At 43.8% G+C, this 15,984-nt stretch overlaps 1 protein-coding gene across 4 annotated transcripts in view; it reads left to right on the top strand.

Annotated features, from left to right (window-relative positions):
• The window catches only part of GGA3 (golgi associated, gamma adaptin ear containing, ARF binding protein 3), a 35,035-nt gene that overhangs the window by 3,092 nt on the left and 15,959 nt on the right, over window positions 1-15,984 (top strand). For 2 of the 4 annotated variants that reach the window (XM_075014854.1, XM_075014851.1), the window contains exons 2-7: window positions 8,032-8,116; window positions 9,149-9,224; window positions 9,757-9,855; window positions 10,824-10,947; window positions 12,364-12,467; window positions 13,699-13,779. In XM_075014854.1, coding sequence (XP_074870955.1) covers window positions 8,032-8,116; window positions 9,149-9,224; window positions 9,757-9,855; window positions 10,824-10,947; window positions 12,364-12,467; window positions 13,699-13,779 — 569 coding nt within the window. Of the gene's footprint in view, window positions 1-8,031; window positions 8,130-9,148; window positions 9,225-9,756; window positions 9,856-10,823; window positions 10,948-12,363; window positions 12,468-13,698; window positions 13,780-15,984 lie in introns of all 4 variants that reach the window. The other 2 variants (XM_075014853.1, XM_075014852.1) reach the window with 2 other exon arrangements.

The raw sequence follows: 15,984 nt of genomic DNA on the forward strand, positions 1-15,984 counted from the left end.
TCCTTTCAAAAGATTTTAAGAGAAATTGTTACAGGCTTCAGTACTGGCAATCATGGCTTTAACAGCAAGTTACCCTCGATTCAGAATCCTGAGATGTTTAGGTGAAAGTAGTCGAGGTTAGTCCATCTTCCAGCCAGCACTAAACATTTCCCAACTGTATGTTTTTCTGTCAGTAACAGGAAACACTCACTACACAGCACTTCCTGCTGATCATTCTGGGATTTAGCTTGGCTCATGCACCCTTTTGGGTGGTGTCTCGCCTGTTCCAGGTTCTGGACTATGGTGTCATCTTCAGGACACTGCTCTCTAGCTACACCTCAAATCCATTCCTTCCTTCCAGGGGAACCAGCAGTCCTCTGAGTACCATCACGCTTCAGTGGCAAATGGCAGCCCCTAGTTTAGCCACTCTCACAGGGGCAAACCCCAGGCCTTAGCTGACCATTCTCTCCAGCAGCCAGTGAGACTCGAGTAGCAGCTATTTACTGCCCTCCTCCACTCCCACTCTGCTACCTGTTTTTGCTGGCCCTCTAGCCCACAGCCCCTCATCATCTCCTAGATCAGAGCTTCACACCAGAGCCCTCTCTTCTGCTTCCCTAAACCTGCCAAGTGCTGCATTTATGGCAGGCCTCCCTTAATCTCTAGGGCTCTGGTTTCCAAACTTTTTGGCATCATGCCGCCCTTTCGATTTTTGAGAAATCTTAACACACCCCCACCTCTTCTTTACCGTCATCCAACCCCCCCTTTTAACAAAAAGTGCAATACAGAATTTAAAATAAACACAAACACTCAATATAAAATGTTATTTAAAATTAAAAATAAGCACACATGGCTTTTCTTTGCCCCTTGTGGGTGCCTGGTGCAGCCCCAGCTGGCCAGCTGCTTGAGCCCCATGCCAGCCACCAAAGCTGCCCACACCAGCCACCTGCCAGCCCAAGACCTGCACTTCCAGAGCTGCCTGTCCAAGCCCCCCACCGCTAGGGCCAGCCACTCGCCCCCCCCCCCCACCAGCTGCAGGCCACCCACCCAAGCCTACCACTGGCAGGGCCAGCCACTCCCACCCCCCACCAGCTGCAGGCCACCCACCCAAGCCTACCACTGGCAGGGCCAGCCACTCCCACCCCCCACCATCCCGAGCTGCCCAAGCCCCACGCTGCCAGGGACCGGAGCTGCTCCTCTCTCACAAAACCAGGCACCGCCAGCCCCCTGCTCATACCCTAGCCCCATCCTCCTCACCCAAGGAAGGCACCCCCAGTCCCCCATCCAGCCCCATCCTCCTCCCGCAACCTACACTCGCTCACCTTTGCAGGAGGCAGCTAGCTCCATGTGGGTCTTCACTGGCCACCTGCTTTTTATGGCAGCTGTGCCAGGTCACCCATGTAAAATGGCAGGGGCTGAGAGCTGGAAGCAAAGTCTGGCTCTTTCTTTGGGTGAGAGTCACAATGGGGGGGCTGGGTCAACTTACACCCCCCCCAGTTTGGGAAACTATGCTCTAGGGAGAGACTGCCTCTGCATCACTGAGCAGCCCTTAGATCACGACTGCTCCAGCAAGCCCTTTCCTGATTGGACAGCCCTAGAAGCCCTTGCCTAATTGACTAGGGTCTGTGCAGTTTCCCTTTGGCTTGCTTTAACCCAGGGACAGGCAAGATGCAGCCTGTGAAGCCTTTTACTCCAGCCCACAGCAGGCCTCTAGAGCTGCTGGGGGAGAGCCTCCAGTGCCTCCTCCAGCAAAATCTCTCAGCGCCCATTGACCGATTTCACAAGCTGTCCCCACTGCCAGCAAAATCTCTCAGCTCCTATGGGTCAGCAACTGGGCAATGGGAACGGAGAGATTTTGCTGGGGGTGAGGGCAGTGCAGTGTAATTTCTCAGATCTTATTGGTCAGAAACAGGCAATAGGAGCAGAGAGGGCTGGTTTGTTTGTTTATTTATTTTGGAGTGGGAGCAGCACCTGATACGCTCCCCCTCCCAAGCACAGAGAGCCACATGGAAAAGCCAGTGGGCCGGGGCAGGAAGGGAGGAAAGCCTGCCTGAGAGTGCTGCTGGCAGGAGCTGATTATGGAAGTGCCTCCTGACCGGAGCCTGCCTCTGGCACCCAACTCCCTCCTGGACCCTGCATCCCTTCCTACAGCCCTCCCCCAGGCCAGAATCCTCTTCTGCACCATACTCGCTCCCAGACCCTGCACCCCAATCTCCTGCCCCAGGTCAACAGAAGGGCCCTCTGGAGCATCTATATGGCTTTTTGTTGACAATTTCTGTCAACAAATTGCATTTTGTGTGTAGATGCTCCACAAGTTTTGTTGACAAAACTCTCTAGTGTATACGTAGCTCTAGTCTGTAGTCTTTACTAAATCTCTTAGTTTTAACTTGTAAATCGTTTCTTCCTGCCTACTGATAATTTTGTCTGATCTTGTGAGCTCTTCACAGTGCGTCACTACTTTTCTGGCAATGTATTAATTGTAGCTGATGACATACTCAGAAACACCCAGTCTTTCTCTTCCTAATGAGAATTGATTCACAGAATAAAGGTCATGTATGAAAATATGTCTAGTATGAAGGAAACTTTAGGCTGTGTATCAGAAAAAGCTTCCCAATGGTTTGACTTTTAACTGTAAAAGTTGAGGGACTGGATGGTCTATATCTATAGCTTCATCACTTAAAATTAGAGAGAGTGTATCATAAACTTCTGTGAGCCTGATTGTGGACTGGGGGGGATAGCACATTTTTCATAGACTTGAAAGGAGATATTTTTATCATTAAATGTCAATTTTACCCTCTCACACACTAACTGACAAAAATATTTTCCGTGGATGATGATTGAAATTTATTGAGAATCAAAATAAGAAAAAAGCTGCTTGAGAACTTAATAGAATTTGATTGAAGGATATTTACTTTGTATATTTTGACATGTGATGTTGAAAATTTGAGTTTTAACAGTTATAACACTTTACCTTTCTGAATGGCAGTGTGTGCCGTCTTTAAATTATTATTCCCTGATGTCTCCTCCAATTGTGAACATCTAAATCAATAACAATAAAAAGCTTAAAAGTAATCAATGATTTTATCTATCTAAATTATAAACAAAAATAAAAATGGAATATGCCAAGTCTAGACATAAGATTTAAATGTTGCCTCCTAACAAAAAATAAGTTTGTGCTTGATCACTGGTGCAGTGACTCATGCCGGGGTGAATATAGAGTCCTGCCTTTGCAGAGAAGCACACGCAATTTCTTTTCCATTGGCCTTCGAAGAAATTCATGTGGGCTAGTGGGGGGAGTCTAGATGTCTTTGCTACCTGGCACCCACGTTCTCCTCCCAAAATGCCTTTTTTCTGATAAAGTCCCAATGGAGAAATAGAGCGGATGGATCTATTGTCTTGTGGCCTGAATGCTGTTTGTTGGATAAAGGTGAGGGGGAATGTGTGCTGTTGTATCACTCTTTGCCTGTGTACACACTAGCCCCCTCCCTTTCGAAAGGAGGATGCTACTGAGACACTTTGGGATATCCTAATGAGGTGCTGCAATAAATATGCAGTGCCTCATGAGCATAATGGCGGCCGTGGCACTTTGAAAATGCCGCTTTTGATCGCTTGCGGCTCGTCTACACGGGGTCCTTTTCAAACGGACCCCGCATGCTTTGAAATCCCCTTATTCCTATTTGGTTGTAGGACTAAGGAGATTTTGAAATGTGCGTGGTCCTTTCAAAACAGACCCTGCGTAGACAAGCCGCACGCAATCAAGAGCAGCATTTTAGAAGTGCCGCAGCTGCCATTGTGCTAATGAGGCACTGCATATTCACTGCAGCTCCTCGTTAGCATATCCTGAAGTGTCTTATTGGCATCCCCCTTTCGAAAGGGGCGGGCTAGTGTAAACATAGCTTTCATTACTTCCTGGTAATTGTGTGGTTGTGGGAGTGGGAAACTTGGTCAGGAGGCTGACCTGCGTAGACTGTTTTTCTGATGACTTTCTGCCAACAAAAGGAGTATTGTGTCATATGTTCACCTAAAAGATTCATACCCGGTGGCTACGGTTACACTACAGCACTCTGTCGACAGAAATCACTGTCGGAAGAGATTTCCCAACAAAACTTCCGGAGACAGGGCGTGGCCACACACGAAAGCTGAGCCGAAGAGCGATCCGCTTTGCGGACAGAGCATCTGCGCCGCCCAGCTGCTCTCTCGACAAAACAGGCACCCGGAAGCACAGCAGACAGGACTGCCCGTTGTTGGGGGTGCCCTTTCTGTCAAGAGAAGGCCGCCCCAGAGTGTCCACACAGCTTTTTTTGTCAACAGAATCTGTCAACAGCAGTGTTACGCCTCAAAGCTCTGAGGCAGAACGCTGTCGACCAAAGTGCTGTGTTTTGTCCAGTCATTGTCGACAAACCCTGTTTTGGGTGTGCGTGCTCTTCGAGTTTTGTCAACAAAACCGGGGTTTTGCCAGCCAAACTTGCTAAAGTAACTAGCCACTGTGCTCTCACAGAAGGAAGAGGCAAAATCCACATGGCAGTAGGGACCCATCTCCCACATGAAGGAGAGGATAGGACATGATTTATGTGACCAGGAATTTTCTGACTCGATGGCACTTGCTCTTCAACTGAACAGCAGAGTCATTTTGTCGTTAACTAGGAGTCACAACATCATGGATTAATCTTATCCTCAAGTTTTCACACTGCAGCAGGAGATGTGCTTCAGTATGTGATGACCTGGCATCTTTGTCTTCTCTCGCCTCCTACTTCTAGCTGCTGCGATGATACAGCTCTTTGCATACCTGCACGCAGGTTCCCTATCCAGCCTTAGCTGAAATGGGAAAGAAAAGTTACTAAGTGAATCTCAAGAACAACAAGAAGTCCTGTGGCACCTTACAGCCTAACAGATGTGACTCTCAGTTGGTTCCATACAGCTGGATCCTTTTGCTTAACACGCCCTGCTGTGTTTGATGCCGCCGTACAAAGTAGCTTATTTATTTATTTCATACTGTCCACATATATGATACATATAAAGTGTACTGCCCCCAAAGAGTTCATGAAAATATGAATCATTCATTAGTCAATTAAAGATCTCTGTTCCCAGGGGCTCCAAAACATCCTTTTTAAATGAAGTAGGTACCCTGGGTTTACAGCTGAGTGTTACCTTATTAATGTTTCAGGATTTGGAACAGCTAAGGAATGCTGTGTGTCTGTGACCCTCAGATCAGGTATCGGACAACGTTGTTATACCATCAGATGTGACCCAAATGTTTCAGTACCTAAAAGCCAAGGGGTTGGTTGTTGATGGGATTGTGATTACGTGCTCTAGAGCCCTTTCTTCTAAGTGCTGTTTCAGGTCTGCTGATGGCTATTCAGGGGCCTATGTGAGATCAGTTGTTCAGTTTTGGTATGTGTTGGAGTAGATCAAGTGTTCACATGAAACCTGCTTCCGTAATGGGTGCTGCCTGGATCCTTATTGGCAGTATTATGAGAGGGGCCAAGGACTGAGGAGTAAACCTCTTCTAGAGGTGATCCTTCCAGATCAGGGTTGAGGCACATTAATGAGGTAATGTGGGGAAGCTTGTTCTGTTGCAGCCTGTGCCTTATTGGCTCTACAGACAAAAGATTTCAGTCTCCAGACTAGGACAGAGTTTCTGTGTGTGTGAAATCGTTTATCATACATGTATATTAATTTTTAAGGGGTGATCTCCTTAGGCGGAATGTAACCTTCCCTAATGATGTTTCTCTTCTTGTTAGAATTAACTATCATGAGAGTTCAGAGTACAAAATAACAAGGCTTGTGAAGTGACTCCATGCCCAAACTGAGACTATTCCGTCTTCTGAGATCCCAACAGATGGTAGGAGAAGTCATTAGATTTCAAACGCAGAGCAGCTTTAAACTCAGCAACTACTCTCAGCATTCCCTGTAAGATGTGCACTTGGGTGGCCGCTCAGGAGAGGAGAGCGTCCCTGCTGATTAGCAGAGCGTACACAGCCAGGTTTGTGTTTCCGTGTGCTTCAGTGCAGAACATTCCCTCATATAATCCTTGTCTGGATTGTGCAAAGAGCAGCACAAGGAGGCGGTATAAGCAATGGAAGGGAGCTTTGAAGCACAGAGCAGTACTGAAATGCTGATTTACTTGCATGAAGGTAACTTTAAGGTGTCTTGTACACCCGGCTTTTCATGCTTCCGTTGTAGTGTTTAGAAATCAAGAGCATGGCGGTCAGGTTTAAGTAGTAAGTGTTGTTAATGAATACTTGGCACCAGTGTTTCCTCTGTGTTTTTTTTTTTTTAAATCTATGGTCAGAATAAATATTGTTGTGTGCATGAAGGTGTGTGCAGATGTACATCACCATAGAAACACATGCTGGCAGCTGTGGGCACTCTGGTAACCAGCTGTGTGGCACCTGAATCTCTTCTGGGCGGCTGCCCAAGCGTTCAGCTTACAGGGAACAGCTTGGCATTGCAACAGCTACCTTTTTAACTGAACTTTCATGAGCTTAAAACTCAGCTTGGTAGTTTAATTTAAAGACTAAGTTAGGGAAACAGCTTTGTAGCGTGTGCCCTTTAGCTCACCCTGAGTCACATAGAAGCCGCAGGGGCTCAGCTTGGGCACAGGGAGCCACATATGTGGAGCGTCTCACAAGATAACAATCGTTTTTCTGTGGAAAAGCAAAGCCAACGAACACCAGAGGAGTACACCAGTGAGAGGATTCAGACGCACTTTAAAAGAGACGTTTCAGTGCAGTAGTTTGGCAGTTGTATTTATGCCGATGGACCAGTGGAAGGATGTGTTTTAAATTAATGCTTATACAGTGTTTAATGACAGTTTGTAGTGTACTGTACACAGAAACTTATTATTTTCCATATGCATTTGAGACTACACTATGTGCACATGCAAATACTTGCTTTAAAGCAGGCGTGTCCAGCCCCCGGGCCGCATGCGGCCCTGGACAGCTAGTAATGCGGCCCCACAAGATCGTAAACTTTTAACATTATTATGTGATTTATATACATTAACTATATTATATATCTTATATGCGGCCCAAGACAATTCCTCTTCACTCAGTGCGGCCCAGGCAAGCCAAAAGGTTGGACACCTATGCTTTAAAGTTTGATTTGCTGTATTTCAGCTGCATTTGTAATGTATTTTTTTCATTGGAATTGATTCCTGGTGTTGATAACTTAGTGAGTTGGGGAGGGAGAGAGGCTGGATTTGTAATGCAAAACTGCAGCATGTTGTTGCTGCCCCTGTAACAAACAAATTTCCACTCTACTACGTCATGCTTCAGTTGGCTCTGCTGTAAAATTAAGTTGAAATAGCAGCCTTGGCTGGTGAAAACCCGATGCTGTATCTTAGTTGACCTACTGGGACCAAATAAATTCTTATCAAAAATAGATCTGGTTAACATCTATATTCTGGAGTTTGCTTCTTTTTGAGCTAGGAAGTGTTCCAAAGTAAGGTCTTGACGAACTGGATTGCAACTCTCATTTCCAGTAGGCATCTGATAAATTCTGTGGTACTCCAAGAAAAAGGCATTAAATGTAAAGGATTTGTGTACTGTGTTAAAGCCCAGATCTTGCAATTTGTACACGTGCAGAACTCTCAGTGACTGCAAAGGGAGTTTTGCATACAACAGGACTGAATGTGAGGGCCATAAGTGGTTAAGTATTATAAATGGATGAAGAAAAGAGAGACAGTATTGCAAGCCTGCCTGGCTATGGGAAGACTGTGGGATTGGTTTTTTTTTTCCTCTATACAGTAATTATAAAATACTGACTCTATAAGTACTTGAGCATGATTGCCTGGTTCTGTAGTGAACTTTGTTAGATGGGTTGCTAATTTGGGACTGGCTTGACTTGACTTCGACACATCTTCTAGATTTAGCACCCACAGATATATGGGAATAGAAATTTGTGAACTCACTTCTCAATTTTGGTGGGTGGAAATTAATGCTTCACCTTCAGAAAGGCCAATTATTTACTTCTTATTGTGTTTTAGTAATACATGTTCTCTCTCTCTCTCTCCCTCCGACCTCTCTCTTTTTTTTTTTTTTTTTTAAACTAAAGATAAAGCCACCAACCCGTCTAACAGGCAAGAAGACTGGGAGTACATCATTGGGTTCTGTGACCAGATCAACAAAGAACTTGAAGGGTGTGTTGTTCATGTCAGTCAGATTTTGTATTGTGTTTTAACATTCTCAATTTAAACAAAATGTTATGTCCAGGTGTTGATGTTTTATATTTGTAAGAAGACGGAGGATAATGTGGAAGCATATAGCAAAGCTCTGTCTCTTTTCTTTGAAAAGCAGTTGGTCTGAGGGCAGTATTGGGTGTCAGGAAAACTTGAATTGTACACGTGGCTCTAACAGTGACTGTTTCTCTGGCCTTGGAGATCTTTCTTAACCTCTCTGCCTCAGTTACCCAATCTGTATAATGGGGATAATAATATCACTTATGGAAGGCTTTAGATCCTTAAAAACTTTATAAATAATAACTAGTGAACCTGCATGAGTTATGGCACTCTTGTGAAGTATTATTCTGATTTAAACCCATCTTGGGCTGTTTTAGCATTAGATAATGAATTTACAGGAAAAAAAGACACATCAGTTTAGACTTTACCAATTTGGTACAATTTCTACCAAGCATCCTGTTGAATTTTCCATCAATGACAATTTTAATATCAGGATCTGATGCTTTTTAAAAGCTCTGCTCTGACTTCTATGGCCTGTGCTACATAGGAGGTCAGAAGAGATGAAGCTGGCCTTGTAATCTGTGAGTCTGCATGTCCGCATAAAGATTATCACTGGTTTAGCTAAACTGGATTTTAAATCAAGTTACAGCACATGAAGCAATGCATGGCACAGAGAAGTTTCAAGGACACACCATGAATCCAACAGTGGAGCAGGATTAGATCTCAGGAAATCCTGGCTGTCAGTCCTGTGCACAGCCATCTCGACCATGTTCCATTTTTACGTGTGTAAGCACTCCCAGTTTACGTAGATGCTATGAAAAATATTTTGTTAAAGAGCTTTGAAAATATCAAGCTTTGGAAGGGCAAAGTGGCATTTCCTTTTAAATGTGTGATACCCCGGTTGTCAAAACACAAGATTTTGTCAAATCTAAGAAGTCCTAAAAAATACCTATGTCTCTTCTATGTATGATGTGGCACTTTGGTTTGTTTCAGTCCACAGATAGCAGTGAGACTACTGGCTCATAAAATCCAGTCACCCCAGGAATGGGAGGCAGTCCAGGCTTTGACAGTAGGTAGTCCTTACCTCCTCTCTCAAAACTCTGAATCCAGCTGGTCTCTTGAGTGTGGAATCTACGGGGATGGTGATCCCTACTGTTCAATGGGGGTATCTTGTACTATCATTGGCATGCTCACTGAAACTGACACAATCAACTTCTTAATTCTCCTTCTCCGCAAGGGGTTGGTGACTGAGAAAGCAAGATTCTTGCCTCATGTAACTTAACCGTGAAGTTAGTTTACTGACTGCACTGGATCCACATAAACTCATTTCTTGCTAGGTCCTTTTGTTGGTTACCTTCAGGGTGTTTTTTCGTTCCCCGCTGCTGCTCTCATCCAGATGATTCTTAGGTGTGCTCTGTCAAAACTGGGGAAGCTGCCATGTTTGAGCCTGAGTCCTTGGCCCAAATTTCCATGGTCTCAGTGAAATGTGATCCTTACTGTCACCTGTCCTACTTGGGGCCTCCCTTAGAGGAAAACAGCTGTTATTTCTTTAGGCTTGGTGTGTGTTGATTTCACTGCCTGTTTTTCTTGCTTGAACACAGGTGCTGGAAGCTTGTATGAAGAACTGTGGACGAAGATTTCATAATGAAGTAGGGAAGTTTCGTTTTTTAAACGAGTTAATAAAAGTTGTGTCTCCAAAGGTCAGTCTTTGAGCTATTTTCTCTACCCCTGTGTAACAGTCTGGCCTTTCTAAAACCGCAAGTTGCTCCCCAATGTCTGCGTCATTGTTGTGAATTAGTCTGTAGCTGTCATTTGCTGGGTGTTTTGCACTCTGGTTACTAGTTCTCTCAGCAAGCAGCAGCAGTTTCCCCATTGCTGGTGCAATATTTATCATTGCTCATTTCCTTAATGTGGTGCAAGGATTTTTGGCCCTTGTGTTACTTATTTTGTTGAACCATGATTACTGGGGGGAGGAACTGTGATTGAGTGCTTAGAGCAAGGCACTAGGAGTTGGGGCTCCTGGATTTGGAGCTGTCGACTTGTGCTTTGGCCTTGGGGAAGTTGCTTAATCTCTCTGTGCATCAGTCTGGCAGGTAGTTAATATTTACATGCCTTTAATGGGTGGGAGGGAGCTTGCTTAATATTTGGAAAGCTTTCTGACACTCTTTGAAAGATGATGCCAATGCAAAGTGTCATCATCACCAACATTTTCATATGACAAGTACATCTGGACAGTAAGAGGAGGTTTGATTCTTCTTTCATTGAAGTCATTGCAAAGCTATTACTGACTTCAGTAGGAGCAGGATTGGGCCCAGAGCCCATGGTGTGACTCCAAACTGAATGTGACTCATATTTTCGTAGGCAGATGGAGATAAGATAACATTTTATCCTGAAAAACCATGTAAATATTACTTTAAGGAGTTGAGGGAAGTTCTTGTTTTGGTGAACTGCATCGTGTATCAGTGTAGTCAGTCATTAGTGCTGCTGGCCCATCTCTGTTCGTAACTGTATCCCGAGAGGATATACAAGATACTCATACTCCTGTTTAATGTGACAGAAGTTAATGAGCACCCAATGAATTCCCATGTTGAATGTTTGGTTTTTACAAAGGAGAAGCAAGAGTGAGCTGGAGATTGATATGTTTCCCCTTCTTTTTCCACCCCCTCAGTACTTGGGAGACAGAGTCTCAGAGAAGGTGAAAACCAAAGTGATTGAGTTGCTGTACAGCTGGACAGTGGCACTGCCAGAGGAATCCAAGATCAAAGATGCCTACTACATGCTGAAGAGACAAGGTAGGAAGCAGCTTCTTATTTGTGCGTTCCTGAAGCCTACAGCCGTGTCTACACTAACCCCAGACTTCGAAATGGCCATTCACATGGCCATTTCAAAGTTTACTAATGAAGCGCTGAAATACATATTCAGCGCTTCATTAGCATGCGGGCTGCGGCGCTTCGAAATTGACGAGGCTCGCCGCCGCGTGGCTCATCTGATGGGGCTCCTTTTCGAAAGGACCCTGGCTACTTTGAAATCCCCTTATTCCAATCTGCTCATGGGAATAAGGGGACTTCGAAGTAGGCAGGGTCCTTTTGAAAAGGAGCCCCGTTGGGATGAGCCGCGTCAATTTCGAAGTGCTGCGGCCGCCCGCATGCTAATGAGGCGCTGAATACGTATGTCAGCACTTCATTAGTAAATTTCGAAATGCCCATTTGAATGGCCATTTCGAAGTTTGGGTTAGTGTAGACGTAGCCTACATGTGTAAGCTGGAATGTCATGAAGTGGAGCAATCCAAGAAGGGAGACGCTGACTATCTGGGGGATTGATCAGTTAGATGGTATAAAATTCTCCAAAGACCGTGCCTGCCTGAGAAATTTTATGCTGGTTTATTTATTTTTTTTTTTTTTAAAGATGATTTAGTTAGTGCAACCCTGTGTTGATACTTCAAGTTTGAGTGGCTTATCTTGGTTTAGCTTAAACTGATTCCTAAAAAATTTAAATTAAACAAGCTGGGTTTAAACTGCAATAAAAGTGTCTGCACAGCCTTGTGAACCAGCACAACTAAATTACTTTAACGTCATGCAGTTTATTTGCATAGTCAAGGCCTAATGTGCTGAGAAGAGACACATATAGCTTCAGCATGGTGTCTGCTTTCAGAAGCCCGTGTAAGTATAATGCAAAGTTAAGGATTTTGTGGTGGGCCCTGGCCGTAAAGTTTGACCTTTTCTCCAGCTAGCGGCTAGGAGTCTGTGGAGTCCCAAGTCCTGCATTATTTTTCTCTGCTTGTCTGGTCTGCCTCCCTTATGCATGTCTTGGGTTTGCACAAAGCAGGATTACATAGCACCTTACATTGTGGCTCCCAGGACAATCTGAAAGGAGAAAGACACATGGTGGAGGGCTATTGATTGTACAGGTTGGGTACAGAAACTGTAAGGATATGGCACACTAACCCCTGAAGTGTTGGCCTTTCCATAAGGAACACATCACTCAGTTTACCAGACAACATGTGTAAGGATTTTGCTGATAATTAATCCCATTCCTCACTGAAACATCCTTCCATCACGGTGTTCGAAGAGCTAGGCTGCATGTTCCAGCTGAACTCAGTATGTGAACAGCAGCACTGAAACCTCTCTTTGCAGCCTGTGTGCAGATAGCAGCACTGTCCTGAAGCACTGCTTGTAGAAACTTACTTTGTTTTCTCTTTCTTCCCTCAGGTATTGTAATGTGTGACCCTGTAATTCCAGTGGATAGAACCCTGATCCCGTCTCCACCACCTCGCCCCAAAAACCCTGTGTTTGATGATGAGGAGAAATCCAAGGTAAAGTCAAGGCTGGACTCTTAATACTACTTAATACTCTTAATACATCAGCAAAACAAAACAACTTAGTAAGGGGAAGTGCTCTGATCTGCTGGTATGTGGGCCTGGTTTCACATGGGACATAGGTTTGATTCTTACCGAGGGGACACAAGGGTTGAAATCCTGAGTGAGCCACTGCTCAGTGTTATTACTGTCTGGCATTTCTAGTTAAGTTGCTCTCCAGGGCTATATCTACACTGCAGCACTACTTCAAAATAATCCATTCTGGAATAGCTAGTCCAAAATAGTTTATTTTGAAATAACACAGCTACACGCAAAAATGCATTTTGAAATAGCACCCTGTTATTTCAAAATAGCATGTCAAACACATGGGCTATGTCTACGCTAGCCCCCACCTTTTGAAAGGGGAATACTAATGAGACACTTCAGGCTATGCTAATGAGTCACTGTCATGAATATTCAGCACCTCATTAGTGCCACTTTTGAATTGCCCGTGGCCTGTGTAGACAGGGGCCTTTCAGAAGGACCCCCCAGTCTTCGAAAGTCCCTTATTCGTAAGGCCCCCGTCTACACGAGCAGCGCATGATTTGAAAGCGGCACTTTTGAATCGCTGTGGCCGTCATTATGCTAATGAGGTGCTGAATATTCATAGAAGTGTTTCATTAGCCATCCCCCTTTTGAAAGGCGGGGGCTAGTGTAGACATAGCCATGGTGTCTATTTCGAAGTAGTGCCATTGGAACCCATTTTGGCTTATTTCAGAATAGCACTACTGTGTGTCTTGATAGCACCTATTTCAAAATAGGCGTTATTCCTCCTGCAGTGAGGTTTACCGATTTCAAAATAATGCACCCCCTATTTTGAATTTATTTTGAAATAGCATGTGTGTCGACATAGCCCAACTGCTGTAGTGGTGGAGAGGAAAAGCTTGTCACCTTTTTGCAGTCAGATTAACTCATGTGTAGTATGTGAGAGTCTCCAAGATCCCAGCATGCTCAAGCTGTATGTGAGTGCAAATCTGGTAATTTAACAGAAACCAAAATAGCAAACCCATGAATAGTCCAATGGAAGTTACTTTGACTAAATAAGCAAAGTAAGCTGCTTTGACCAAAAATATTCTTCTCTGAACTGTCCACTTTACTTTCTCCAGTGCAGTGGCCACAGGATATATGAACCTTCTTCTGCCTTACCAGAGGCCACTCTTTCCTAAAAAGCTCTCTTCTCTTCTTACAGCTTTTAGCCAAACTGTTAAAAAGCAAAAACCCAGATGATTTACAAGAGGCAAACAAGCTTATTAAATCCATGGTAAAAGAGGTAAGAAAAAGCAGTAGAATTATTTATCTAAGAGACCTCTGTAGGCATAATAGTTATCAGGGGCTTGATTTGTCATCTGTAAACATTTTAACACTACAGATATATAGCTTAAATAACCTGTGAATGGCAACTCACTGGATTTGTTTTTTCACTCTCCATTAGTGTTCAGCTAGTTAAACAGGCCTGCTCCTCTGTGCTTGAAGCTTTGGGGACTGCATGACTCATGGCGATTAGTAATGAGACCTAGAAATCACTGGAGATATTTAAGAGCAGGTTAAATAGCCATCTCCCAGGGATGGTCTAGATGGTGCTTGGTCCTGCTATGAGACCTCCTGAGGTCTCTTCGTATGACTTATTGAGGTCTCTTCCTACGATTCTATGAAATGATCACCTCTGAGGTTGCCAGTCACACTGAGGCCATAGTAAATGAAATTTGATCTCACTTTGTGGCTGTTGCTTGGACTGTATGAAATAAGTTTGTTCATAAGTCTTGCTCTGGGTCCTAGTTAATAGATATTTGCATCATAAAACTTCTGTAGTTGGTTCCCTTGATGGAACACCTAGGCAAGATCAAATGGACCATGGGAAAGGAGCTACCATCAAGGTGGCATTGTGTATCAGGGATTGGTGAGGGAGAAGCCTGCACTGCTGCTATCTTTGTAGTATGCGCTGTGTGGATATAGTGGACTATCTGCATGGTTGTCAATCTGGCACTTATCACAAGCTGTCTGTGTGCACAGTACATCCAATCCAACCAATTAATGAAGTTGTGGCGTGTTCATCTACTCCAGGAGGCAAGGAGTTCAAGTGACCCACTGTTGTTCTAGTAGGGAGAAATACATCTTGTTGTCTGGGGAGAATACAAATGACTAGTATTTCTTTTCTATATAAATTAACCCTGCCCCCACACAAATCTAGATCACATAGATGGGGGGTCTCCCTTATTGTTGGTGAAGAGCATTGTCATGGCTCCTTCCCCACTCTAACAAGACAAACGCAGAAGTGCGGGGCCAGCAAAAGTACCTCCAAAACCTCATCTACCAGGTTTTGGTATAAACTTCCCCCCCAAAATCCTAAAAACCTTAGATTTTGGGGATAACATTCACTGCCACCACCCAAGTAATAGTAAGGAAACCAGGGAGAGACGACTTGGGAAATCTCAGCCCCCAAAGTAAAAAGCCAGGACACAAACATTAACTAATACCAGGTTAATAAAAAGAAAAACAGAACTTTTATTATTACAACAATATTCATGCTGCAAGTCTCATGACTAGATGGAAGAGTCACAAAGTAAAACACATGGGGAGTCTCCACCATGGGCCGAGAACCTAGTTACAAGGAGAGTAAAACAACATTTCTAAAAAGTGCACAGACATCAGATCCCACTTCCCAAACAATAAAGCCTAACGGATTTATCTAAACTTTACCCTACTTACAGAAGATTGGAGGGAGATATTCTGTCTCTGGCTCCCTCATGGCTGGAAAGAAGAAAAAGCAGAGGACAGAAAAAGGGAGGAGCCAAAAAATTCAATTCTTACCTACATTCCTATAGGTCAACCCCACCTGGTTTTACTCCCAGGCTGCTGGCTAACCCTCATGATCATGACAAGCATAGATACCAAATTTGAATGGTTTAGAAATTTGATTTTAATGGTGTGAAGGTGATAGGACAGGCTGGATCTAGGCAGGGAAGAGAATTCGTAGAATCCTGGTTCTCTGGAAATGAGGCAATTAACCAGCACATTGATTTGGATCTGGTGTTTGAACCTATGAGATCAAAGAATAACAGAAGAAGAACAGCTAACAAGTGTGTGATTAGGTGCAATCAGTTTTAAATTGGAAGACATGAGTAACCAATTAAGAACTAATTACTGATAAGGTCTATGTGAAAGGACTACATAAAGAATGGTTTGGAAGATCTCTTACTAGGCATGGATGATGTTACTCTGTTTACTAACAAAACGTCTGCAATTAAAGTTGGTAAGCTCGGCGAACATTTTAAATGTTAAATGGAACTTCCCGGGCTAACTGTTTTTATTTTTATTTTAAAATGGTTTAGAAATTTTCCGACAGAAAGTTTTTCCATTGGACAATGCTAATTTGTTTATAGTGAAACATTTCGCAACATGTTAATTTAAAAAAAAAATTTGTTTAGGGGACAAAATAGAACATTCCAATATTACAATTTGAACTTTTCAGAACATT

The sequence above is a fragment of the Carettochelys insculpta genome, chromosome 20, assembly GCF_033958435.1.
Source record: "Carettochelys insculpta isolate YL-2023 chromosome 20, ASM3395843v1, whole genome shotgun sequence".
Classification (NCBI taxonomy): Eukaryota; Metazoa; Chordata; order Testudines; family Carettochelyidae; genus Carettochelys; species Carettochelys insculpta.